The sequence below is a fragment of the Numenius arquata genome, chromosome 2 (genome assembly GCF_964106895.1).
Source record: "Numenius arquata chromosome 2, bNumArq3.hap1.1, whole genome shotgun sequence".
Classification (NCBI taxonomy): domain Eukaryota; kingdom Metazoa; phylum Chordata; class Aves; order Charadriiformes; family Scolopacidae; genus Numenius; species Numenius arquata.
Window position 1 is genome coordinate 37,838,705 of NC_133577.1, and position 27,335 is coordinate 37,866,039.

General features: G+C 36.6%; 1 protein-coding gene across 1 annotated transcript in view; it reads left to right on the top strand.

The window, feature by feature from the left end:
• The window catches only part of SRBD1 (S1 RNA binding domain 1), a 131,003-nt gene that overhangs the window by 85,492 nt on the left and 18,176 nt on the right, over nucleotides 1–27,335 (top strand). The window contains exon 19 of the mRNA XM_074163049.1: nucleotides 25,875–25,981. Coding sequence (XP_074019150.1) covers nucleotides 25,875–25,981 — 107 coding nt within the window. The remainder of the gene's footprint in view (nucleotides 1–25,874; nucleotides 25,982–27,335) is intronic.

Here is a 27,335-nt window from a genome sequence, read left to right on the forward strand (position 1 = left end):
ATTCACTGGGATTTGAAAGGCAGGGGCATGTGGGATAGTATTTCACAGTGCTCTTAGCTCTGCTCTTCAATAAAGGAAACTTAAACCTCTCCTGTGAACCTGTAGGCTCCTGCAAAGAGACTATTGTCGCAGAAATTTTTTGCAGCATGCTGTAAGGAATTGCTTGTTTTGAAAATTGTGGAAAAGGGAGAGGAGTACTGAAAGTTTTAAGGTGTACAAAACCTTTTTGAGGGATGGGGTGTTGTGGCTTTACCTATAAAATATTGTTAAAGGCAGGCAAAAAAAGGGTCTTGTCAGTGGGAAAAGATGTATTTGAAAAAAAGAAAGTGGATAGGTAGGGTGGTGAATAGATTTGTGCTTATTGCAGGATTTCTAACACCCAGCAACTTATGGAATCCTTAATTGTCATGTAGTAGTGATAAAGCATTAGCTCCGTGAGGAAACCAAGCAAAAAATCATGTGTGTTTTTGCCCAACACCATTTTTGGGGTAAATGATATGCTTTTTCATTTGCAAAAGTAAAGCCCTGTCTGACATCCATGGGAACAAAATCTTTGCAGACAGCTTTGTTAGGGAGAGGTAATCACCCCGAAATATTTTCTGGGTGCTTCCCCACCCCAGTGAAGTAGGTGTGCAAAACAAAGATTCCTTTCCAAACAAGTTATACCTCTGGCGAGTTTGTGTAATCGAATCTTCAGCAGCAGTTTTGCTGGCTGCCAGGGATGGTTTATATATCCTGTAGTTTGGCAGAGTCTCTCTGGTTGTGTCTACCTGTTCTCTGGCTGGCAAAGGGAAATCAGCTGTCCCACCAGCAAAGTGCAATAAACTTTTGCTGGTTGGTTATAACAAAACAAAGGGATATATAAAGGTGATAACAGTTGTGTTATTAATGGTTTTTAGCTAGTAGGCAGTATATATGTACTGGCATCTCTAAGAAAAGGTGCCAGCTCGGTGAGGTGCGATGCTGCCCCTTTAAGGAAATGAAGGCAAATGTGTGCATGTGTATGTGGAAAGCGTGTTGGAGCACACTGGTATCACCGCATCTGCACATGTCACTCAGCCAGCTGCCCAGGGACTGCATCTCTTTGCGCTGCTGTCACCAAAAATGCTCTGTAGACAGCATTCAAAAACTTGTCAGAGATGTGCCTTTGTAAGCAACCTGAACTACAGGTAAATTTTAGACATTACTGCTAATAATCCCTCCTCCTCCTTGCATCGCTGCTATTTATTACTAGGGAGTTTGTATCAGCATACGTGGGGTTTTCTAGAGATGCTGAGGGTTTAGCAAAAGTAGGGAAGTTTCACAGGAAATGTTGGTATATTGAGGTGGGATGATCTAAGGGTGTCGATAGGAACCAGCTGCTGGACAGATGTGCCCTCTCTTGTCAGTTTGTTTCTGATAGCTTAATTACCAGCTCTCTTGGCAGAAGTTTGTTGAAGTTTTTTTTCCCATATGACAACAGACTTGTTGCAAACTCTCTCATTTGATTTCTGCTCTAGTTGCATTAAAATTATACATGTTATTGCTCACAAAAAAAAATAGGTGTAAGGGTTGTTTACTTCCAGATTACCACAAGTGGCAGGTGGGAACTCCTGAGCAGAATTGCCCAGCTATAGGGTATCCTCTATGCAAGCCTGTTTAATATTAAAGTTTGATTTTTTTGCCTTTCCGTAAATATACTTGGGCAGAGCTAGTTCAAACACAGGCAAGCTGAGTTACAGTCCAGCCAGGCAGTTTCAAACTCTTTTGAGAGACTGCTCTGACGTGGGAGCCAAGTGGCAAGAGGAGCGAAATGGGAGTTGCGGGGCTGGGATCATGCAAATCGGCTTGATTACGGCTTCTGTGCATCAGTTGGGAAACACTTGGTTGACTAAAAGCTCAAGCAGAAAAGAGGATGCTAAAATCTATCTTTCTAAAAGTATTTTGATTGAACAGCTTCAGAATTGTGTGAGATGCTGCTCGGTTTCCTGTTTACATTTCAAGTGTTTAATAACTTTAAGTGAAAATACACAATTTTAGCAATGAAAAATTGTTCAGCTCCTTTCATCAAGGTTTCACTTAAATTTTCATAACAAGTTCTTTACATTTTTTAAGCATTCTTAAAAATACTACAGTAAAAAGCAACCAGAGAGCTACAGATTACTCATGGCATTACCTGTCTCCATAATGTGATATATGTGATCATAGAACTTACATTTCAGGCTCAAACATTCATCTTGTATGTGAAATAAGTTCACATGTTATGTTACACTATGTTATGAATTCTAGTCAGATTTTACTGTAAATATTATAATGATAAAATTGATTAAACTGGGACCATAGTAAAAGGATCTCTTCAATGTCCAAAGTCAGGTAAAAGTGGCAGTGGGGATGTGAATCACTTGCTTTGAATGTATGTGGGGGGTCAATTTAAACATCACGAATGTAAATATTATTTGTTAGTGGAATTCCATAGTCACTGCTTGCTCTGCAGCGGTCATCTGCTGCATCTGTTGTTTTGGTTTCATGAATTAACAGTATATTCATTTGACTCATAAGGAAAAATACTAATATTATTGTACTTTTGAGTGATTCCATGTGACTTCATAGCACAACAGCTGTAGACTTGATATCCAAAAATCTGGAGTTAGCAATAAATTTGTATTGACCTTCAGTAGGAGAGCATAAGTGGAAATTAAAATTCTAATTATATTTTAAACCCATAAATGATTTGTTAATATGTATGGTCCTGGTGGTAGATATTATGTACAATAAGAACATGCTATGTTTCACACTGAAATACAAAAAATAATTATTCTTACTTAGTTTGAACAAATAAATTATGAAATGCTGCAAGATCTCTTTCATAGGTTCACTTGAGCTGTTGATTTATTTTTCTCAGTAACTGTTTACTATAAAATGTAAGTAACTAATAAAAATCCTACATTTTATGTTGAAGCTGTAGTGTGATGTTAGCATACATATTTGTTTAAATGTTGGATCCATGATAAAATTTTTCCTTTCTTCCTTAAAGTAAGATGAACTTGAATTAATGTAGGATGAATTTAAATTAGTGTTCCTGTTCCTCAATAATCCTGTGACAGTTATGACATTCAATAGGTATCACTGAAAATTGTAGTCTCTTTTCGCTAAGAGACAATATAACATGCAAGACTTCTCTGATGTTTTGTAATTTGTTGCTTTTTAGATTTTTATCGTGCTAATAACACTTTTTCTAACAAACAGTTTTGAAAAAATAATTTTAGAAACGAAAATCATGTTTCGCCAGACAGTGATTAATATCTGTGACCTTTATTTTTGGATCAGGAACATAAATATACACTTTTTCCTGTGTCAGTCATTGTCTAAAATTTCATCTTTGTTCTGCTTTCCATTACATACCATGAATTATATGAAATTAATTTAATCGCTACTCCAAACAGAAATTAAATGTGCCCTAATCCAGAGTTACGTTGTTTGCTTTTACAACTGTAAGTCATAAGTAATTAATTTTCCTTGGAAAATTAATTCACTTACCATTCCCAGTAGCATCATATGTTGACACAGGGTTATAGATAGTTTAATATTTTTGTTCAGCATGTTGGCCTCAACTTTGGAAGACCTTAAAGCAAAACAAATTCAAATTTACTCAACTGTATATAATTCAGGGTTATTTAAAGTGAATGTTGTCTTTATTGCTGTCAACCAGCTGACGATGATGATTCTAAAATTATATTCAGTCTTCCAAAAACCTAAAGTCTATGGACAGATGTGAGTTATTTCTTAAAAAAAAAAAAATTGTTGCACATCAGACATTTGGATAACATGGCCACTGGAATGCCATCAGTAGTAGAAAAAATTAGCTCCTCAGAGAACATAACTATATATTACAAAGCCTCGGGCTAGAGGCGATTTTTTTTCAACATGCCTTGTGTTGCTTGAGATGCTTGGTAGGTGATTCATTACTCCTGTGGCACTCAGAAATTTCTTAGTTGACTTAATTTGGAAGATTGTTTTGTTTCCTATATTGTTGTGTACAGAAGGGCAGCTCGCAGTGCCGAAGGGCAGCATTGACTCTTGTGTGGGTGGCCCTGCTACCCACAGCTGACTGTCCTTTCAGAGATGGCATTGAATAGTGTGGGCCAGAAGTCTTCCGGAATGAGAGAGGCAGCTTTTAAGTCTAATCTTTCACGTTTGCCAGGAGAACCCTTTTTTTTTTTTTTTTTTTCTTCTATGCAGCTCCATAAAACATGGTGTTTATTACCTTGGTTTATTTTTATTTATTTAAGTCTCCCGGGTGAAACTCCAGTGACGGCAGTGTTGCAGTTCAAGCAAGTGGGGCTTACTTTATAAATGTCCCTTTGTGGGTTGGTGGCTGAATTTTGCCTGAATGCAGGGGGTCAGTATCAGTGGCATTTAATTTAGAATTTTGGGGGTGGAAAGTAGAAACTGACATTTAATTCCAGTGTAAAGTTACTGCTAGATCAGGCATAAAAATATTATTGCATTAGCAATCACAGGAAGAAAATAAACTGTGAGCACATTGTCAATATACAGTGGTATGGCAGACTTGGGTAAAATAGAGCAGTAGGTGGAAGAAAATACTTTTTCAGATGCTTTTTTTCATCACAACACTTTCTATCAAGTAGAGGGTGTACACAAAAGTATTGTACTAATAGAATTAGGTCCTACTGATAGTGCTAGTAAAGGTGAATTCATCTGTAGATAGCAAAATTGTGTATAGATAAATATTATCATTCATATCCTATACATACATGCATGTACATGCAACATCATTGAATGTGTTGACAGAGATCTCAATTAAATTCTGTATCTGTTCTTTTCAAATTCTATTGTTTTGAGTTTCCCAGTTCCACTTAAGATACTTTAAGCCACTGTGTGTATCTGTTAATTTAACATATTTCAGTAGATATTACTAGCTGTTTCATTATTATGGTTGAATTACTTTCAAAAGGATATTTAAGAAAACAAAATCCCCTGCAAAGAAAACGTCAGTCTGGTGAACCGAGTTTGGCAGCATCCTTCTCATTGACAGTCACATATGCTACTGAAGCTGCATCCTACCTACCGCACCAGGCTCTTCATGTCTCCCTTACCTGGGCTGTCAGCTCTAACAAAGTGCTGCTCTTATCGAGCCTGCAAAAGTTGTTCATTTCTTCATTTTCACCTACTCTGGGATACGATGTACCTTCTGTCTCAAGAAAATGAGAAGAAAGCACAAGGTCTGTCCTTCCCTTATTCTTTTTTTTTTGCGGGAACTTTTGCTGATTGCGCACACGAGCAGCAGGCTCAGGACACCCTGCCCCAGTGCATCGGCATTCTCAATAGCTACCCTTCTGTGGTACCGTTATCTATGTATTGTATGTAAAAATGGTGTTGTATATAAAATATTTTGGGAGCCAACCGAAAGCTGTTGCCATTCTTACAAATTTCTTGGCAGTAGGAGTTTGTGTTTCTTTTGAGAATATTCGCATTCATTTTATGATGACAGTGATTGTCTAAATTTTCAAGAAAAATGAAGTTAAAATAATTATTGTTTAAAAAAAACCTGCAGAAACTATTTCTTTGGGCAAAATTTATATTTTGAGCTTGACTGTAGTTTTGGATTAGATAATTCAGAGTTGGCACTAATTCTGAAAAAATACAGTGAGCTATGAAGTACAATAGCAAAAAGCCCAAGAAGCATGAACAAACGTGTACAGTGTCTCCTAATGTAAGTGCCTGGCTCTTTGGAGGCCACCAAGAAGTTTACAGTGATTGACGTGCATTCTGGAGAAGCATTTTTTTTTATTTTTTTTTTTTTCCTCCCCCTGGCCCCCCCTGCAACAGTGTTGAAGTCAGTCAAAGTGTATAGACAAAGCTGAGTGAATACCAGTTTCCCCAGTACAGGGGCTATTTTTTCAGGAAGTCTAACTCAAACCAGATGTTTTGCTTAGACCTAGAGTTTGTTGCTGCCAAGCATCTCATCAGAGGTCAGAGTTCTGGGCTCAGGGCCCTGCTAGAATTCTTTCACAAATTGCTATTCGGTGAGGTTTTAATCCTAATGGAAAGAATAATGTGCTTGTAAAATCTGCAGTTATTACAAACACAGTATACATATTGTGGACTTCAAATGACTACATATTTCATTCCCATAAACAGGGAATGCAGATGAATGCAGTGTGTAATAGTTTTAGACATTCAAACTTAAACCAAGTATATAGTTTATACTACTGTTAACCATTTGCATTCTTAACACTCCTGTAAAATGAATAGTAATCTTGACTAACAATTGGCAGCTCGAAACAAAACAAAATGAAAAAACCTCTAGCACGTTTTGACGTGTAAGCTGTTTCCTGAAGTAAATAGGAAACCAAATGCTTTTGAGAATGTTCAAAAAAACCACTCTGCTTGCTAAGGCACTAGGTTTGGCACAGTTTGTTTCTTTCCTTTTTTCCTTTTTTTTCCTGTCTCAGTTTTTAAATAGCTTGGTAGCAATATTTTATGATCAACTTAATCTTACTTCAAGTATTTCTTCATACGGCTAATTAGTCATCCCCAAAACCTATAGAGTAGACTCTATATACTCTAGTTTACTTAAAAATGAATGCTGGTGATACAAAGTGATAAGAACCAGAACTAATGATGAAAAATCTCACTTTATTTTTTGTCTTCTTGTTGGGGAGCATTATTGATAAACTTCTGCTATGATTCCACTGAAGTGAAGTTTGAGTGTAAAGAAAAAAATCTCAGGTAACTGCTAGGGTGCTGCAGTCTGCAACTGGAGAAATGCAGCTTGATATAGTATGAACATTGAGACTGTGGATATCAGAAATTAATGTATGCTATAGAAAACAGTGCAACAGTGTGAAATTGGTGATATCTCAGTACAGTGAGGCTATAGTGATGAGTTGTTTGAGTTTTATGTTGTGCAGCATCTTAGTTTTCAGTGAACACTGCTGATGAATCACATCTGTTATTTTCCAACTTTGATAACTCTTCAAACTTATAAGTCTTAAATATGTACAGTTATATTTAACTGTGCTACTTCATCTCATTCTAATTTGTGAATTTTATGTAACTCATAAATGTGTTTTCACTTTGAAAAGTGTAGCTGAAGAAAAAAGTGGTGTCACTCAAAAGAGTTAACGTTACCCTGTTTGTGTGATGATTGTAGCTGGTGATAGTCACTCTGGGAAGGAGGTAAATATGTATAAGGCAGTATGTCTGCGTTAATATTTGAAACGTGGACATGTGCTGGTGTGTTCATCTGTGCAATTTTTTTTTTTTATTACTTATTATAAGAAAACTGCCTAATGAATGTTGATGCTCAAGTATCAAGGTGTTACCTTTTGGGGCTGGGAGGCAAGGAATCTTTTAAAAAATGGTATAACTCTTCAGTAAGCCTCCCTATGGGCTAAGTTTGTTTCATGGCATTGAATGTAGAGATTTGTGAAATAAATCACTGCTACATCAGTTTGGTTGTTGAATAAGAAATCGATGAAGCTAGTATTTAGACAGCAAATTCATTTTCAGAGACAATATGCATTTTTCAGATAACAGAAAAAATAGCTTTGTTCCTGCTGTATTCTTTAGAAAGGAGAATGTGGCCAAAGTGATATTAGTAAGTTTCTTTTCCATTATAGTGTACACTTGTATAAATAATATTTTCCCCTTTGTTCATTGAGTAAATGTGACTTACATTTGGATGTAGAGAACTGAATTGGAAAACTTGAGTTCTTTCAGTAGGTAGATCATAAATTTTAACTTTATTCTGTTAGAACCTGCATTTTCAATAACGGTGACTGTTTCTTTTGTTCAATAAACACCTAAAACCCCATAAAGACATGCTACTTTTATTGCAAGTTGGATGATCTTGGTGCAAGTTGCTGCCTCAAGGTGAGAAAGTGAATATTAAACATGGGTCGAGATTAATACGTACAACCTCATCATTCAGATGCAATAAGAAAAAGTGGAGACAAACTGCAATCTTATAAGAGAAGCTTTTTCATATTAATGAGTTTCCATTTGCCAATAATTCTGTCATTTGTAACTTGAATCATTCATCACCCCTGCAAATGGTTCTTTCAAGACGTTATTTGCAATTTTGTCTTGTGTTTTTGTCCTTGATGTTGTGAAAATGACCATCTACTGTTACAGGAATGAAAAGAGATCTCATTCAAACATCTTTTGTGTTTCCACTTTCAGTGAAAAATGTTTTTCAAACCTGCAGCTGGTTATTTCTGCAGGAGTTCCCACTTATATTCAGGTTTGATTGACATTTTGAAATGGCAGCTTTTCATGAAAAGCTGTTAACTTGTAGAATTTGGTTATGGTACTAAGACAGACTGACTTTGTTCTGCTGTTGGGGCCTGTCCAACCTAAACACAACCCTGCATCTGAATTTAATAGTGCTACTCAGCACAGGGAGCGCAAGCTTTTTGCTTTTTTCTTTTCTCATTTTTTTAACACTGGTGCTTCTGATGTGTTTTTGAACCTGACCCGATAGGTACTCATCCTGATATCTTTTCTGTCAGTAATTGGGTTAATTGGCATTCTCCTTTTTTCTCCCTCTCTTGTGCTAGCAGGTTTTGCTAGGTTGCACTTCCATAATTTGAGTGATGGAATATATTTTCATTTTACATGATGAAAATAAGTGGAATTTTTTTTTAATGACTGTACAAGTACTATAGTGTCTGTCTTAAGATAAAAGTGCTTATCTGCAGCCTTTATTACTACTTAGTTTTGAAGTTTTGAGTGTGAGGACAAGCTTATGTTATTAACAAATCTTCTGAGCAATGACTACTGATTTAATTTCCAGTCAAAAACTGAGTAAGCAGTGTATAACATAATTATTCTGCCCTCATCTTTACCGAGTTCGTCTTTAATAATATGCCAGAATGTTGAAAGGGGGTGAGACATTATGCAAAATTAGTTACCCACTGCGTTTCTTGCCAGCCTTCTAAATAAGGATATAAAAGTACCCATATACATTAGCTGAAAGGAAGAGGAGTACTTTTAACTTTGAAACAGATTACTGTTTATATAAGGGAACTGAAAAAAAGTAGAGATACAAGCATCCCGATATCCATCACTGATGTTTACTGTTGTTTTACTCAAGTGTGAGAAGTAAAACACGGGAAATATTTGGGGTTTTCCACAGGTTAACTGTACAGTCCTGTAAGAGTAAATTTGTATGGTTTGTATGAGGGAGCATTTGAGTCTTGGTAAGTAATAGTGTCATTTGATTACAAGAGATTGTACACTGTTGAGCTGCTGATTGATTAAAAAGAACCTTATTTTCTGCATACTGTAGTTAGAATTTTTGATCAACTATTCTCTTAGCTGGCTAATTACTGTTATAAAACCTTCTCTATAGATGTACACCTACCAATGGATATACTCATCCAACCCCATGCCAATGTAGTTTGTTTAGGATGCTGAGATGGTAAAGTATGTCCTCCTTATACTGTCTCTGCAAATGTCTCCCAAGTCATTTGCGATACGGCACTGGTACAGTTGCATTTTGGTTAATATTAAAAACCATGTATGCGCTTGCTGTGAAATAAAATTTGATTTGCTTGATCCTTTTCTTTAAAATTATCTAGACTAAGTGAAAGTGAATGTTTTCTCAGATGCCTGTTCTGTACCTTCTCAATTTTAAAATTAATTTTTGAGTACCAACCAGAAGATAAATTTTATGTTGATGAACCAATGTTTACAGTTCTGTCCTGTAATTTTGAATGAATGCTTGCAAGCTTCATGTCAGCTTTCAAAGTAAAAGCGAAAGTGTCCTAGTTGCCACCCAGACATTACTGTGAAAAGCTAATACACGCCACCACTATTCCTCCAGCCAAAGACAGGATACATGGGTACAAGCATTTTGGTATACCCTTAAGGTCACTGTGAAATACTAGACCAATTGAATTAAATGGCAAACTGCCCACTGACTTTAAATGGAGCCAGGATTTTGCCCTTTAACTCTATCAAGCCCTAAGGGCAAGCAGATTTCATTCTTAAACAGACCAAACATGGTCTGTTTAAATGTTTCAAAGGAAAGTTGAGCTGTTGTGAAGTTTGACCCAAACTGTGCAAAATGCAGAGGGCAGCATGGGAACCTTGAACTGCACTTGGAAGTACAAGGGGTACAGGTAGGTGGCTGCTGTTTTGTTGGATGCGGTAGAGGGTGGCTACCATTTTGAAATGCTGTCTTCTATGTCATTTTCTATAGGAAAACTTTCTTTTTGTGTTATTGATTGCAAATGAACATTCTTCATTTAAAAATGCGTAGGAAAATACAGTGAGCAGGAGAGACTAATGTGCCACTGCTTCACACTGTTCTTGTGCAGAGTAAACTAGATTTTATTACATATTTTATGGTAACTTTTTCTGGTATTCCTTCTTTAGCATTCTGCGGTAAATTTTCAAAAATGTGTATGGTCATTTCATATGATGTGCTTTTTTAAAAGAAGGATCTGTTAAGACAGGATGTTTATCAAAAAATTAAGGACCAAAGCATTAGAATGATTTGCTGTCACAGAAATCTTGGATTGCAAGATAACACTTTAAAGAAAAATATTCATTTCAGCCAGGTAAGCATACATTTAGGGTCTTCAAACTCACAAACTCAAGTGTAATACTTATTTGCAATGGTATAAGTACTATATATTACAAAGCAAAGTGAAAATTCTTTGGTGAGCCTGGACTTTTTCTGCCACAGTTATTTGGGCAGAAAAATTAAGCATCCTTATAACACTTATTTTTTTTCTCTCTAATTCACTGTTTTAAGTTATTGTGCTTTATTTCAACTTCTCAAGCTTCCTCAACTTGCATAGAAATGGTGCTGCAAATCAAGATTCTCATACCTATTAGCTACCATAAGATTAGCATAAATTTGCACATCACAAAACCTCAGATTAGGTGGGTTGATAATCTGAACATTCTTTGTAAGAATTAAAACCCTCCCTGTCTGGTTGGTTTTTTTCCCCCACCCTTTATTCCTGCTGTGTAGTCATCCTTCATTTTATTTTAATTTGGCTGATGGATGCAACTCTATGTTAATGAGCTGGAGGAAGGGTGTTAAGGAAATGTTATTTCCATTATATCCTCCTAAATTTCTGTCTCTTCAGTGGTAGAGGTTTATATCAGTGACAGGTCCCAGTTGTTCCTAAATTACAGCGAAACACTACTTTTAATCTTAATTAAGGCTGTTCTAAAGCAGCATTCCTGAACAAGCTCTCAGTCTTGTCTTCTCAGAAGGTGTAAGTTGGCAGAGTTGCCTACTTGTTTTCTGTCTCTGGAACTGCTTCTTTCTATGGTGGTGTAGTAAAGCCATGTTGATGAATGGTATGTATGTTATGATGATGAATATGTTTGGGATATCTCCCGATATGGTTTTGACGTAACTTTTCCTTATTTACCCGAAGGCTGTTGTTAGAAGTACTTTACTCAGAGTAGCACTGTTAAAGAAGCCAGGAATTTTCTGTAAACACTTGTAAATATGGGTAAGCAGGGTAATGGTACAGATTTTGGCCTGAAGTGTGTGAAAAATAATATGCCCATGCTCTTTATTTTTGTAGCATTCCTTCCCTCTGTGTACACATCATTAGACTGTCTTTCTGTTTTATCACATCCTGAGATCTGATCCTATGTTGCTATTACTAGGTACCATATAATTTCCCAGCTCTGTTTAGTAAGCCACTATGCTTCTTCCATAATCTTTTCTGAAAAGGCAGTGTCCCAAGTAAATGGCATATCTTAATGTATTATGGGGTTTAGTGTTTCAGGGCTTTGGGAAGAAGTGTGCTATGGCTTCTGTCTCTTTGAGTGTCTGCATCCTGAATTTTAGAGATACCTTTCAGAATGGCTTTTTTTCCTGTGAGTCAGTTTTTTGCCTTTTTTTCTTCCAGTCATAAAATGCAAGGTACATAACTAAGGCAAATAGAAAATAGATTAATGTGTAAATGATGTAAAGATATGAATGCTTCATGAAACCTTTGAATCAGTTAGAAAAGAGAGTGAATTCTGGGCAAGTGCGACAGTCTTCTGAAAATGCCAGTGTGGACTTACATTCCTGATATCCCAAGAGACACCAAGCTGGAACTGGAGTCTTAGAACACTCTAGTATGTGACAAATGAATTGTATTGCTAAAATTTCAGGCTATTGTGTAATAACATAATTTTTGCATAGCAATCTGTTTGCAGAATTTGAGCTGCTTCTGGTTTAGTAGCTATTGGAAATGTTCTAGTGCTGCAGCTCTCCAGGAGAACTCTTTCAGTGGCTAAGACATGCAGAAAGAATTTCAGATTGAGAAAATGTGTATTTTAGTGCAATGAGGTGTACTGTGTGTAGATGGGAAGAGAAACAGGAAGCAATTAAACTCTCCTAAAAAATCTGGATCATGAGGTATCCATTTCTTTACTGAGGCTTTAGAATTGAATGATGGAGTAGACTGAAAGTACTTAAAGAAGTTGTCTGTGCATAAGCCGTCATGAAGAACATTATCAGTTGTAGCTCCTTGTTTGTTCCAAGTATAAATTTCAAAATAGCTGATGTGACTAGGAGCCTTTTGTCTTCCTTTAAGAAACATTTGCAAGAGGAACTAACTATTTGTTTCACATAATGTGACATAGCGTAGAGTCTGTGTGCAATGCTCTCTTCTCATTTTCTTAACTATCCGTATTTCAGTATACTTGGGACCAGGTTTCCATACCTCATACCTAGAGGTTTTTGGTATGCATATAACCTGAACCATTTAGATGTTGGCTTCCAGGTTTCTTTTAAAAGTATACATGCAATAATAAAGGTATCCTTCTTATAAATCCCATCTAACCTAAAAGAAAAAAAACAAAACAAAACAAAATTGAAGTACAGGCCATCTTTGATTTTTCCACATACCTGTTTTACAAAGTATTTTAGGAATATACTTAACTGAAACAATTTTGTAGCCATTCATCCTATTTGGTTGTGCATGTAAGGTGGTCTAGTTGATGTTGCTAGCAGTTAAGTAGCAGCAGCAGAACTTGGGATCAGCTTTTGGAGACTTTTTTTCCCACTGCTAGGATTTGACTACATCTGTGGTATTAAATAGTTCCGTTTTCCAACATCTTGCCCAGACCTTAAATCTCTTAGTCTGAGGGGATAGCCTAGTTGCATCTAAATCTTGCTTCCTACCTGAAAATAATTTACGAAAGAGGGCAGCTAAATTTTTATTGCTGAACTGGGCCTATGAGCACTTCCTCTGGAACAGGATATAGTGGATTCAGTTACAGCACTATTTTTACTCCAGCTGTGATAACTAAGACAATTGCTTAGTGAGAAGTGATTATTAGGTTCTAAAGTGAAGGGTATTTGTAGCTATGTTTTAATTGTTTCCCACTGATGCATGGGACAACTCAAAACAAAGATGCGAAAACATTTGTAAGCTGACCCTGGACCAATCAGAGAACATAGAGATCAGTGCATGAACATCATAAAATATTGGAGAGGTGAAATGTGTGCTGTTTGCTTCTGGGTAATGATGCTCAGGTTGCAGACAGGAAATTAAGAATTGTAGTCCATTCTTTTTCATTCACTACTACTTTGGTTTAAGAGAAATTCTTGTGGTTTTGATTTGTCATCTGTAAAACTGGGACTGTTTTCAGGTACCTATATCTCAGTAGTGTGAAGTTTAAAGGTTCTGCAATATCTGTTCTTGTGTGGCTGTCGCAGGGGAGGTTATTGCTCTTCTAACTTTGCAATATCCTAGCAAAACCACAACTGTTATTGTAAAAAAATATCTCCCAGAAGTTCTGCCACCTACAGGTCAAAGTAGTTTGAAAAAGCACACCAAAACCAAAAGTCACCACTTTGTATCTCTGTACAACCAGTTATGTATTTTCTGCCACTGAAAGTTTGGGAGAAATTAAGAGTACTTTTAGTGTTTTATGAAAGGACTTCAGAGTTTTTGGCAATGCACTACTCTTATGTGTGGATTTCCTAGACTCTTAGGATCAGGATCTAGGGAATCAATAAGTGGTAGCTAGAGATGGAGGGTCAGTGACTGGTTTGCTCTTAGTTGCAGGATGAGTAACTGGAAAAACACCGTGTATATGGCATCTGTTTGGTATGTCTTTCAGGTTGCCTAATACCCCAAAACCCAAATCTAAACCTGTTTAAAAAGTTGTGTCCGGTTACTGGTAACTTTAAAAAAAATAATAATTGAATGACTTGGGATTTTACATTCCGTCCTCAAAACCTTCAACTGTTTATAAATACCTTACTGAAATGATCTGATGAATCACAGAATTGTCAGAGTTGGAAGGGACGTCTAGAGATCACGGGAACTCATGTCCTAAAGAAGACTGAATTCGAGTCAATTTAGCATTTTTCATTGCTAATGACAGTGAGGCACAGATCGTAGAACTTCGTGTAACTAGATCCTATGTCTGTTGTGATGGACAAAGTCATATACATGTTTAGACTAGTAGCGTATTCTAATGATGTCTAGTCCTAATTATATTTATGCTCTAAAACACTCAGAAGTCACTCCTTTCTGTATTGAAAAGGCTAATAGAAATTAAAATAGAACTCAAATGAAGACAGAAGCCTCTTGAGCAGATCACCTCACATGAATTCCTTATGTACATGTAGAATTATTCATAGATGTAAAACTTTAGAAGGGAATATTGAAACACTAAATTCCTGATTCAGCTAAAACCTCTCAATATTTATGTCTGTTTCAAAACAGAAAATGATATTGTTGAATGTACATTTTAAACCTGTATCAGAGCTGTGTGTGTTCCAACCGTGGCATGTTAACTTGAGAGCTTTGCTATGGTACAAAACCAGGAAGCTGAGGTTTGATGAGCTTCCACACCATCTCTGGCCTCTGATCTCTTTCTGTTGTGACATGATACTAACCCCTTTCAGCAGATCAGGACTAGGTGCTGAAAAGCATTATGTCCTTGCCTGTGTGAGTCAGAAAGCCAGTCTCTTCTGCCTGGCACTGGGATGTACCTGAAGACAGAACAGTCTGAATATTACAAGTAAAACACCCTTGTATAAGGTTGTTTTTGTTTTTTTAACCTGCACATCAAATGTTTAGAAAAAAAAAATAAAAATTCTTAGGATGTGGGCTGATGTGGGTTTTTTCTGTTTTAAATAAGCTAAGCTAACAATTTAAAGAGGAAATTGTTCTGGCTTTGTGATGGAAGAGCATTCCAGGCAGCACAGAATCACCAATGCTATTACTTTTTAGGCTGCATTTTCTTTTTCACATTCTTGACTGCCTGTGTCTATAATGGGTAAAAAATAAAGTGGTTTTCTGAAACTTTTCCTCTAGTGGAGCTTCATATTTTGTCCTCCTTGAACTTTTCTTAGTTTTTACAATCATATGAAAAGCTAATTATTTTGGTTGTTCGAAGTCTACTGAACTATCTACCATAGTTACTGAAACGTTCCAATCTCCTACTAGATTCTCTTTTTAATTAAGATGACCGAATCCTGCAAACATATGCAGGATATGCTCAATATTGAAGTGGCTTATCAGTAAACTTTCATAGGTGTTTGCTCCAGTTGAGTAAACTTAGAGGTGTGTATTTGCAGGAGTGCCTTTGGATGCAAGAATTACCTTTGTATTTGGTACAGACCAAATCTTTGTGTGGCTGTGACCTGCATCCTCAGTTATGTCTCGCTCTGCGATGAGTTTGCAGGCTGGAAATGGCTCTAGCTGACCCTGTGTCCTTCTTTTGCATCAGAGGGTAGAAGTTGCTTGGGCCAGAGTTAGTGATGATGACTTGCCAGGCATACCTGTCTTCCTCATCTCGCCATGATTTGGATTAACTCTGCTCCTTGTATCAGCCTAGCCAGCTGTGTGCTCTAGACCTCACAACAAGACTCGGACTTGAGCTTTCTTGCTAAGCTTTGTGTGTTCCAGAAGGTGAAGCTTGGCCATCGCTGATCTAAGGTGTTTCAGTTGCCTGATTTCTGATCAGAATAACTTCTGCCTTGTGTGAGGGAAAGTCCAAAGCTTCATGCCTTAATCTAGGCTATTTAGAAGAACAGCTGTCTTTTGGTGTTCTAAAAATACAAATTCCATACAGAAAGGAATATCCAATAATAAAGATAAAATTTTTTTCATATTTAAAAATTCTGGATTCTTGTATTATAAGTAATAATTTGCCAAAGCAGAAACACATTAAATAAGGCTATCTAATCATTTTGTTGATCTATCTGATACCTCATATCTTAACTCCCAGTCCTGCAAAGCACACATGAAATTTCTTTGGACCTATGTCCTTAATTAACAGAGTAGGACATCAGCCAGTGATTTCAGTGGAGCAGGCCTTGGTTCTATATTGCTCTTGACATTGTAAAGTGAGGGTATACTTCTGAAAATGGTGGGAGGCAGATGTAAGTGCTGCAAAATCACGAGATGGTTTTAATTCCCTTTCTGCTTGATGATATACCAGCTTGCAGTTGTAAATGTTTGTACAAATAGAGAACTCTATTCCCTCTGCCTTACAAACCTTAACAAAGCCAAACCTGAGGCAGTACAGTTGCTTTTTAGAATTCATAAAGATACCTAGTTTTAAAATGGTAGTTTTTAGGAATTTCTAAGCACTTAAATTCTCTAGTACTTTATTTCTTATTTCCTTATAATTTCCTAAGCTTGCCAAAATCTTGTTTTGGTTAAACTTTAGATCCTTTATTAAAAAATAAAAAATAAAAAAATTTTGCAAGGGAAATAGAGGTCAATCTTTAAAATGAATGATGCTGTAATCTGTGATCAGATTACACATTTGCAATTAGTATGTTCATATATGCAATAGTTAAAAGCTCGAACTTTGTAAGTAACTTGTAAACTTTGTAAGTCAGTAATAGCAATGCAATGATTATTTACATATCTTCCACTGGAGAATACCTAAGAGAACTTTGTTCCAAGCAAGTTTTATTACTTTGTTTTCCTACAAAATTTTATATTATTTTATATGTTTACAAATAACTTAAACACTATATTTATGTAATGTTTTAATGAAGCCTTTTGAAGGAATTTCCAGACCTTGAATAAAAGTAAGGGTCATATTATGAGGCCACAAATCACAGTGTCTGTCAGGGATACTGGGAAAATAAGTGCTCTTTGATTTGTGCTTTTCCCTCCTACCTGCTGAGATCTTATTTATTTTAAAAAATATGTATATTGCAAGAGTACTCAATTGCTATTTCCATTTACAGAGTAGTACATGCATTATTCTTGTTTATGCCATTCTACTAGTTCATTTTTATTTCTCACTTTTTATATTATGCTAGTCACTTCAGTAGTAATGATTGTATACTGTCGATGGTGATGGTGGTTCTGAAATGCCGCTTGGTGTTGAGGAGAGAAATGTTGGTGCTCATTCACTTGTAAAAATTGACATTGAGAACTGAATTTTTTTAGTGCTGACAAGTTGGTGCAGCTAATTTATTATTCAGTCCTGTCGGCTTTTCAACCTCCAATGTGCAAACTTTTTGCTTGTGCTATATATGTAATAGGAAAAGTACTAAGTATACCTTTAAATGCAAATTTTGTTAACCTTAGTGCAGAGCAGATTATTAAAAAGGCACAGACTTACTATATCAGAGATTTTCTTTTTACGGATTAATTATTTATGCTTTTGCTTTAAATATAACTTGCTGTTATATGTAATGAGTGGTGCTGAAATTGGTTTCAGTTATCAAAGATGTGAATGACACAATGGATGCTTATGTACTCTGCCTGTTAAATCCATAAACACTGGTACTGAGCAAACTTCTGTTTTCCCACGTTTCCTGGTTTTCTGTCAGCCTTCAGTCTTCTGTGGGTCATTCAATAAACACTACCCTGGGTGACTTTTTTGAGCTGCCATATGTCAATCAAAATGAAGTGCATGCTTTCTAGTAAGCAGAGAAAGTAAGCTTGCTTTATTTGAGTTTGGCTGTGTCTTCTGCAGGACAGTGTCTTGCATTTTTGTTTCATTCCTCGCTTATTTTTGCCTTTAGCTTTGCAGTGGAAGAGGTTGGGGATGCAGGGGGGTGAGTGCCTGACAAAAGCAAAGAAGCCAAATAGAAGAGAGGGACAGAACTGAACAGCAGGATTTGCAAGTGTTATTTAAACATATTCAATTTGAACTGATCCACTTAAAAAAAAAAGGGGGGGGGGGGCGGCGAGGAGGGTGATGAGGTGAAGGGGTTGAAGAAGGTCAAATTACCTAAAAGCTTTTTCCAGCAAGTGTTTGAGGAGGTGGTGTCACATTAATTTTTTTTTTTTTCGTCTTAATTATATTGTGACTAAATCTGTTGGTGTGGGATTAAAAACCTGAGTGTCATTGTTTGGCATATACATTCTTTTCTCATGAGGGAGTGGATATGTCATTGTATTAGATATATTCTCAGTGCATTGCTGATATGAGTCACCTGGTGTAGCAGTTGCTAAGTGTGTTTGTGTACTAACTTTGAGAAAGCCAGTGAGCACGATAAGTTGCTTATATTAAAAATCTAGGATACAATAAAATATGTATCTACTGTATAAATTTTTCCTTTCTAGAAAGTACACTTAAATGAATTTGCCCTTTTTTTGGCAGTTCTTAAAAATATTCCAGGTAGCACATTCCTTATGAAAGAGGAGTGAGAGGAACCCCAATGTGTCTTCAGTGGAGCTGGAAGAAATGTGTGTATTTTTACAGGCTTTTACCAAGCTCCTCACATCTCCTGGGGGCTCCCTTTGCTGTGAGTGAGGCCAGTGGGAACTCTATACCCAGGAGCTGCTGTTCCTCACCTGTTTGCTGCAGAGGGATGGATGGGCACTGACTCCAGACTAAACAGAATTCCCACATATGACCAGACTCACCGCTGTATGACTTCTGTCTTGTCCCTCTAGAAATGTACTATTCCTTCTCCCTATCTCTATCAGTATAATCTTTTTTTTTTTCGTCTTGTCCTTTGGCACTTTTCAGGAAGATCCCCAACTGAATTTGTGGCCTTTCAGAGATATGAAACTCTACTGCTGATGGTCCTTGCTTTATCTTTCTGTAGTATTGCAGGGTATCTGCTGTATTTGTAGAGCTTTAACAGCTGCAAAATACAGTTTTGGACTGAAGGTGAAACGTAGGCTTACCGTCTAGTGGCTTGGGCAATCATCTTTGTTACTTATTGGAAAAAGAAAATGTCCCACTGAAATCTCCAGGAGTTATGCGGTTGATTATAATTGCAATTCAGTGCCCCTTTGTCACATAACAATAGGCGTTGGAGCAAACTGGTACCTGCTCTGGAAAGAGGAAGATGTTTTTTGGATATATGTCATTCACTGCTAGCTTGCTCATGTAAGAAGTTAGCTTTAGAAATCGGACATATTCAGCAACGGGTTTGAATATTTGTAACAAGCTTAGCAGTATTACTGTTCTGTTAGACACAAGCACGAGTAAATATAAGATGAATTCCAGCAACTTGCAAGTAACCTGAAGCATTTACATGACCAAGTGTGCATTTTTGTTTTCTTTTTTTTGTGTCAGAGCTGACAGACTTTGTTTTTGTTTTATCATTTTCTTTGAAAATATAAATCCATTTCTCTCTCTGGGGATATTCCAGTAATAGTAATATGCTGTTAATATAAACAGAATTTGGATTTTTGAAAACACGAAATGAGTCAGAGTTAAGTACATAGGATAACAATATATCCTATAACAATATAACATTTGGAGAAACCACAAACAATCTTCAAAAGAAATTCTTGAAGTTATGTCCTTTTATCAAACATCAGAGGGATAAGCTTGTTTTCTTAGAATTTAACTGAAAGGGATTTTCCAGAGGACGCTAGAGATTAAAAAACCCTGCCTGAACTTTCCAACGTTTCCACCTGTCATGTAAGGTGCATTTTAATTTTTTTTTTTTCTAATTCTGCACATGGAAAGGTACTTACCATTAGACTATTTGTGTTACATCAGTCCCGTTGTACTTAAGGGCTTGTCCTGGATGCACTTGCTTTTGTGGTTTCACAAGCATTTGAAATACAGCTGATTGTATGTAGGCCACAGCACTAGCAGAGAATGTTTTCTCTTTTTAAATTTTAAAACACGTTTCCATGGATTGAATCTCTTCAAACTAATATAGTTTTGAACTTTTTTTAGGATGTGTTGTCCCACCTAATTTCTCATTCGGTAAATGTCATTTGGGCTGCACAGTTATACCACTTTTTAAAGGAAAAGAGTATTTTTTCGAGAGGCATGTTGGCTAGTCTCACATGCCAATATTAAAATTCATGAATATAGAAGTTAATGGTAGGTACCAACAAAATAATGTTTTATGAGGTGTTAGAAGTGTTTCAGGACTTAGTTAAAGACAGAAAAAATTAAATTTAATCTACTTCATTGAAGGTTGACTTTTGGATTCAAAGAACAAGTGAGGTATAACTTGATCAAAAACCAAAATAGGTTGTGGGACGTGCAGCTCGGTCTCATTTAGGACAAATGTTGATCTTGTTACATTCTGTAATGCTGAGCCTGGGTCAAGAACCTGCAGGTTGCTGCCCAGACTTAAGAACTCTTCCCCTCCCCACTGCTTTGTCACCAGCACCATTAGGTCATGTCTGCACTACATTTGTAGGCTCTGCAGGGTACGAATAACTCTTGTTCAACTGCGTTGTAAGGTGCCTTCTGTGGCTCTTGGGCATTGTAAAGTAATAACGATGCACGGACTGGTCCTGTCAATGTCTACTAATGTTTGTAAATGTAAAATAATAAATATTTAAGAATTGCTGTTTGTTGCAGTAGAAATTTAAGCTGTTTGAATTTGTCTTTCATAGAAGCATACAATCATACCATATTTTCTAAATTTCATAGGGGACCGGGTTACCAAATGCATTATAGTTATGTGTATTGTTTTAGTATTTGTGGGGGTTTTTTAGGTTGCCAAAGGTAAAGACAGGTCAGGCAAGTCAGTCAGCGTACTGGTCCACCATCTGTGCCCGTGAAGGCTAAGTACAGTCTCCAGGCTTCATGTGAACAGCAGTTCTTTGGCTTGATAAATTTGATATCCTAATAACAAATGTATTTTTAGTGTCTGTACAGGTGTACTGCAGAAAATAACTAAGCTGAGAGGCTATTTAAAATACTGCCTTTCTTTTGTGTATATCCTCAGTTTTTTGAAACTGGAAATTGGCTTTCAATTACCGTTTTAGTAGCACCCTTTTAAGGAACAGGTAGTTTTTTAGTAATGTTAATTATTTCGAGTGAGTGTTCGTAGCTCTTGAAATGGAGCAAAACAACAATCCTTGTTCCCTGCTTCATACCGTATAAAAAGGAAAGATAGCTGAAGTATTGGGGAATATAATAATAGGACAAAACTATCATGCATAACAAACAAGATGTTCTTGAACACTCTTCTTTAGTGTTAAGCATTCTGTGCTGTGTTTAGTGAAAGTACATGAAATGAAGTTATATTGCTTTTTTTTTGTACGGGTTTGCAGAATGATGGTTTTAAAATGTACGATATAATATTCTTTTTCTGGTAATTTTAACGAATTTACCACAGACTAATTTGAGCAGTAATCATGACCAGAAATCAAAATAGCAGCCCTTGATTTTCTTCCAGGTTCATGAATGTAAGTTACACTTGGGATATATAGGATACTTTTTATAAAAATACTAGGAAAATGTAATGTTTTAACTTTGTTTATTGTTCAACTACAATTATTTACTGTAGCAGTTTCAATTTATCACGTACTTTAATGCTGTGTATCTTGTTCCCTGGCTCACTTGATAATTCCTTAGAAAAAAAATACTTAAATATTGTTACAGTGCCTGATATTTCTAAGGGCAGATTAATTACTATAGTCTTCCCCACAAAAAAACCCTCAAGCCAAACAGATGTCTAAGTACTTCCTAGTGCTATCCATGAAGCAAGGTGGCTTTGTTTTCTGGAGAGTGATGATATATGAAGGTTCTCAGATTTGCACTGGACGTCTTGCAGTCTGTGGCAAATACCTTATTTCTGCTGGCCTTAGTTTCCATCAATTGGGGGTATCAATCCTTTTTATTGCTTGGAGATCATCATACAAAATGAAGTCTTCTGATCCAGATCTCATATTCCAGCAGTGAATATTCTAATGGCAGTCACTTCTGAGTGAATCATCCTTTTAATGAAACTGTAGTGATTTATTTGGGTGGTAAATTCAAAATGATGTTTAAAAATCACAGTAAAGGACATGCTTCTTACTGGTTAGGTATAGCTGCTGGGGCACCTTCTGTGCTTGACTCCGAGGGAGCTGCTGGTAGGAATGGTTCAGTTGACTGAGGGAGCTAGTTTCTCCTGGTTTTGTGAGGGAAACTGTGCGTGCAGTTGTCCACAGGTAAAGTCAGTTATTAAGAGTATGCCTCTTAAAAAGAAAAGACAATACTCTACAGTTTTAGTGAGGACACTGTTATGCATAGGGGTACATTCAGAGTTAGTGTTAATAGGAAAATGTTTTATTTAGAAGGATTTGCAGGAGATCAGCTGACGTGACGATCTACTACGTTGGTGTGTGGAGGGGTTGTTGGAGTCCACACGGCATAAAATTCTGCATAAGCACACTTTGAAAGTAGCTTTGCGTATTGGACTTGGGCTTTATTGGTACAGGTTTTACTGTGATGCACTTAATTGTAACAGTTGAGAGGGATTCCTGCCTTTACAGATTGTTATAGCAAATGAGTAGCATGGAGTATGTATGCTTCTAGTAGTGTCTGAATAATCTGATACCACCCTGGTGCATATAAATAGTACATGGAAGTATATAATATCATCTAACCTCAGATACTAGAGAAGATGAGTGAAATTTTTGGAATACTGGAAAATGCACTGCACTTTAAACCTTTCTGAAGTGTAACCTGTTAGCAGCAGAAGTCTTGACAATGATACTGGGATAATAATGTTTTCAATTTACTACTTTTAGAAACTAAATTCATAACACTTCTCTGTGCTTTGAATCAGTGTAAAGAGGGATGCAGAGATTTCTTCATCACAGCAGAAGGAAACTGTGATGGTCAGTAGCTGCATCTTGGAGGCAGATTTGCTGTCTGGAAAGTTTTCCTCGTATTTGTAACTTAACATCATTCACTAGCTGAATGTATCTTCTGTGAGGTATGGGTAGCTTAGGGATTGTTTTAGCCATGCTCTCTTATGCTTATCCTGTTCTGTCAGATCTACCCATTCAATTTTTCTTAATCCATGCCTTCATGTACATGCTGTGATGTCCATTCCAAGTAGTACAACTGTTATATGTTGGAGTAATGAAGGACAACTTGTGCATGTCTTGTTTTGTTTTTTTAAAAGGTGACTGTCAAGCAGCAATAAAGTTAAAATATGCAAATCATCTTTGAGAGACCCGAGAACTTTTTGGCTTCCTGGCAAAAGAAATAGTTGAATATTACAGTTTTTCCAAATTATATGTACTCTGTCGCATGAATTTTACACAAACTATTGCATCCACAAACTTAAATCTTCAGATAAATACCAACTTCACATTTGAAACTGGGAATCTGTGAGAACTGGTCTTTCTTCCACTAACAGAAGTATTTCAGGATGTGATATATCTTTTCCTTGTTTTGTGGGGAGTATAGTTGACTGAATTGCTGTCTAGGTTCACTTTCAGCAGACTGGAAATAAAACTTCTGCTGAATCAAGTATCTTCTGAAGAACTGCTTAGAAAGATTAGGCCAGATCCATGGATTACCTTTTTTGCTACACCCTGTGCTATAAGGCATTGTGGAGACAATGGCTAATGTCTCCGTTTTTAATCACGTAACTGTATGTTATTCCCTCTGAAGAATGACCATCTTAAGGAATGAGACAATCCTAAGGAAAGAGCAGTCTACCCTGCTCTCTGCCACAGACTCTACTTAATATTCTGAGTAGCAGTTTTAGACTAAGATTTTTTTAGAGGTAGCCAAGAACTGCTACAGTTAATGGAACTTGTTAATGGAACTTGTGAAACTATATGGTAATCAACTTCCAAGTACCTTGGAGTCAGTAGCCTTTCCTAAAAGCAGAAGGAAATTTTGAGTACTGTGCATTTTTTTTCTCCTTTTGTCTTCCTCCACCATAATGAAAAAAATTGTTAAATTAGTATCTTTATCTCATTAAATTTTTAATTTGTGGTTCATCATGGAAAATATAGCCCAGTATTTGGCAGCTGTACTTGGCAAAGAAGAGAAAATGTGGGTGTTGTTTCTGAACAATTTTATTCTGGTTCTTATACTGTATTATATAAATGCATCCTTGTCCTTGCACGAGCGTGCGTGTGAGCTGGAAGCCTCTGGCTGTAGTACGTTACACAGCTGATGGCAGGACAGCAAGGGAATATCTAGAACATCCTCACTAAGAGAAGCTGCATCTTCAGTAAGACAGAAAAATAGAAACATGAGGCTTCTTTTTAGGGTGAGGGTTTTTGTATATCTCTCTTTATTCAGAAAAGAAGCCATCGTGTTGTAGTAGTAACACATTAATAAGTAGAAACTGACATTTGATCTGCAAAGTGTACAAGTAAGCTTTGTGGTTGTGAGGCCAAGACTATGTACAAATGCCAGTACTTATGCATGTACATGGCTTTTTGCATGCAAATTTTATATAGGAGGAGTAGTATTGGCGAAATTTGCACTTCCTGTTTGTAAGTAACTTTATTATGTATTGCATCATGAAAATACATCTCATTACCATTACCTGAAATGAGGTGGCTATGAAATATATGGCCATAAGTTTTACGATTACTTCAGTTCTTAACCACTGCTTGATGAACTGCCAATATTAGTGTATTGGGATTGATGTTGTTGGCATGTTAAATTTAACTGTGAAATCTTTAAAAGATCTGAATGGCTTAGAAGGTAAAACAAAGTAGTGGATGAAGCATTTGGTGTCATGGCTTGAATCCAGCTTGATGTCCTAAATGAATGCATCATGAAACCACAACAGATCAACCCAGATTTACATGAGTGACGTATAAGAGTCCCAAAGCTAAGCCGACATAGTGATTGAATTAGCTCCTGCATTTAGAGAGGCTTCTCCCTCCAGGTCAGACTTCTAAGCACTGATGGGCTTGTGTGGGGAACTAGCAGTTACAGATTGAAGTATGCCTATGTTGTGGAGGAAAAGAAATCTTAGAGCTTCAGAACTTTTATCTTTGACAAGTGTGACTGATTTTCTTTCTTTGGGGGGGAGGGAGGTGGCGGGGAAAAGGAGAAGCACTATGAACAATAATGGAAAAACTGGAAGAATTTCCATTAGTGGTACTTCGGTCAAGGACCTGCCAATCTTCCCAGAAATATCTCTTCAAAATCTGAAACATTTTGTTGCTGCAGGGCTGATATGTACCTTATGTATTGCCCACCCTCACACAATACCTGTCTTGTTCTATTAGTTAATAATAACTACTGTACTGTAATGTGATGCTCATAAATAGGACAATTTTGCAAACATTTGTGTGTGCAGGTGCAAAAGTACAACATTTGTGATCTTTTCTCTAAGAACTGTATTTTTAAAATACTGTCTTATTTTTGATAAACTGATATTATAGGTAAATAAATATTAGATTAAAGACAAGTGGATGAACAGAAGCATTACTCCTTTTGAGTAATCATTATGTGTTTAATATATTTTTGTTTTTACATAATGCAGGGAAATAGTTATTAAGTACAGTAATTTGAAGATTGTCTTATTTTAGGGATTTGTATCATGACAAAGATTTTCCAAAGAGATACTGGAGGCCTTTTAAAAATATGTTCTACAATTTATATTTTTAACCTGCACCCTCACATAAGATATTGATAAGTTCTAGCAACTATTTCATTAATGTTAGTATTGTTCGCAGTTCTTATTTATGTGCACTTCAATATTTCAGTAACCCAATATCTCCATTTTTGTTTCTCAGCATGATGTATCACAGACTTTGCTCAAAGCAACTCTGGACAGTGTGGTTGAAGAGTGTGTCAGCTTTGTAGGAGTTGATATTAACATCTGCTCAGAAATACTATTAAGGTGAGTCAAACATTTTCCTATTCCAGTAATTGCATGGCTCTGGATCACAGAGGTCTCTGTTTAGTCTGCCATCTGACTCAAGCTCAGCTGGAGCAAATGGCTCTCGTGTTAAACTTCCAATTACATGAAAATGACACATTAAGATAGTATTTCACTGGATCATTAAGAGTTGGTTTTTAAGGTTATGTGTGATTCGCCAGGGTAAAACTATTCTTCAGAGAAAAACTGATATTTAAAAATTTTGAACCAACGCTGCAATTTTGGAAAAACTTGATATAATTAATTTGTGTTTTTACACTGAGAAAGGGATTTTCAAATGTACTTTCTGTCTCTTAAAAAGTATTTTTATAGGTACTGCTGAGTGGAACAGGTTGTAAAAGTTGGGTGAAGAAAGGAGAAAAGGAAAGATTTAAGACAAAACTGCTGAAAAATGTAACCCCTTTTACTGAAATTTTTTTTTAAGTAATTATGCCATATTTACTTGGAAAATGTTCTGGATTTTATTTCTCTTGGTTAGAAATTAAAAGCTCATTCTCTCTTTTGAGTGTGTAGAATTGAGAATCGTTTAGCTGAGCAGCCTCTCAGAGGAGCAAAGTGTTGCTGTCATCCTCTGTAGTAGGAGGGGAAGAAAAAGAATGTCCATAATCTAGCTAGTAATAGTGATAATAGTGATATTAGGTATCAAAGCTAGGAAAAATGTATTTTTCTAGCTCTCTTTAATTGTTTTAACCCCTTATTTTCATGCCTGAAAATGTTTTTCCATAGTTTGAAGAGGCTCTCCGTCTATTCTTTTTGTTTTTCCACTTTGTCTTCCATATTCTTTTTCTGTGTGTGTATCTAATTCTTAGCCTGACTCCTGATTTACCTTCTGTCTTACCTTCTTTCAGACTTAGATCAGCTGTTAGTAAGAAAGCAAGCAGTACCTATTGGTAAATGGGGCTGACTCAGCTTTAATTTGTAAATAAGACCCTGCCTGAGCAAGTGCACTGGGTGAGCCCTGTCAGCCTTCTGCAGGGGACAGCTGTATTGGGCAGTTCAGCAGAGGGCACCAGCCTGAGGTGCTGCTCTGTTCTCCACATGGAGAACATGGAGTGACACTGTCCAGTCTTGGTTACTTGCAGTAACCATGTTGGCTCAATACTTTGGTCAAAGTAACGTGGGTTATGATGCTCGTATGCACATGCTTGATCTTCAGCAGTTCAGTTCTGCTGTTCTGTGTAGAAGCGACCTGAATTTCCCTCAGATGTACAGTGTATGAAATTGTCACCCTAGATAGAATATACCATGAGCAGGGCTCCCTGGTCCTGCTTTCTGATGCATCAAATACACTTGTTGATACATATGACATGTGGAA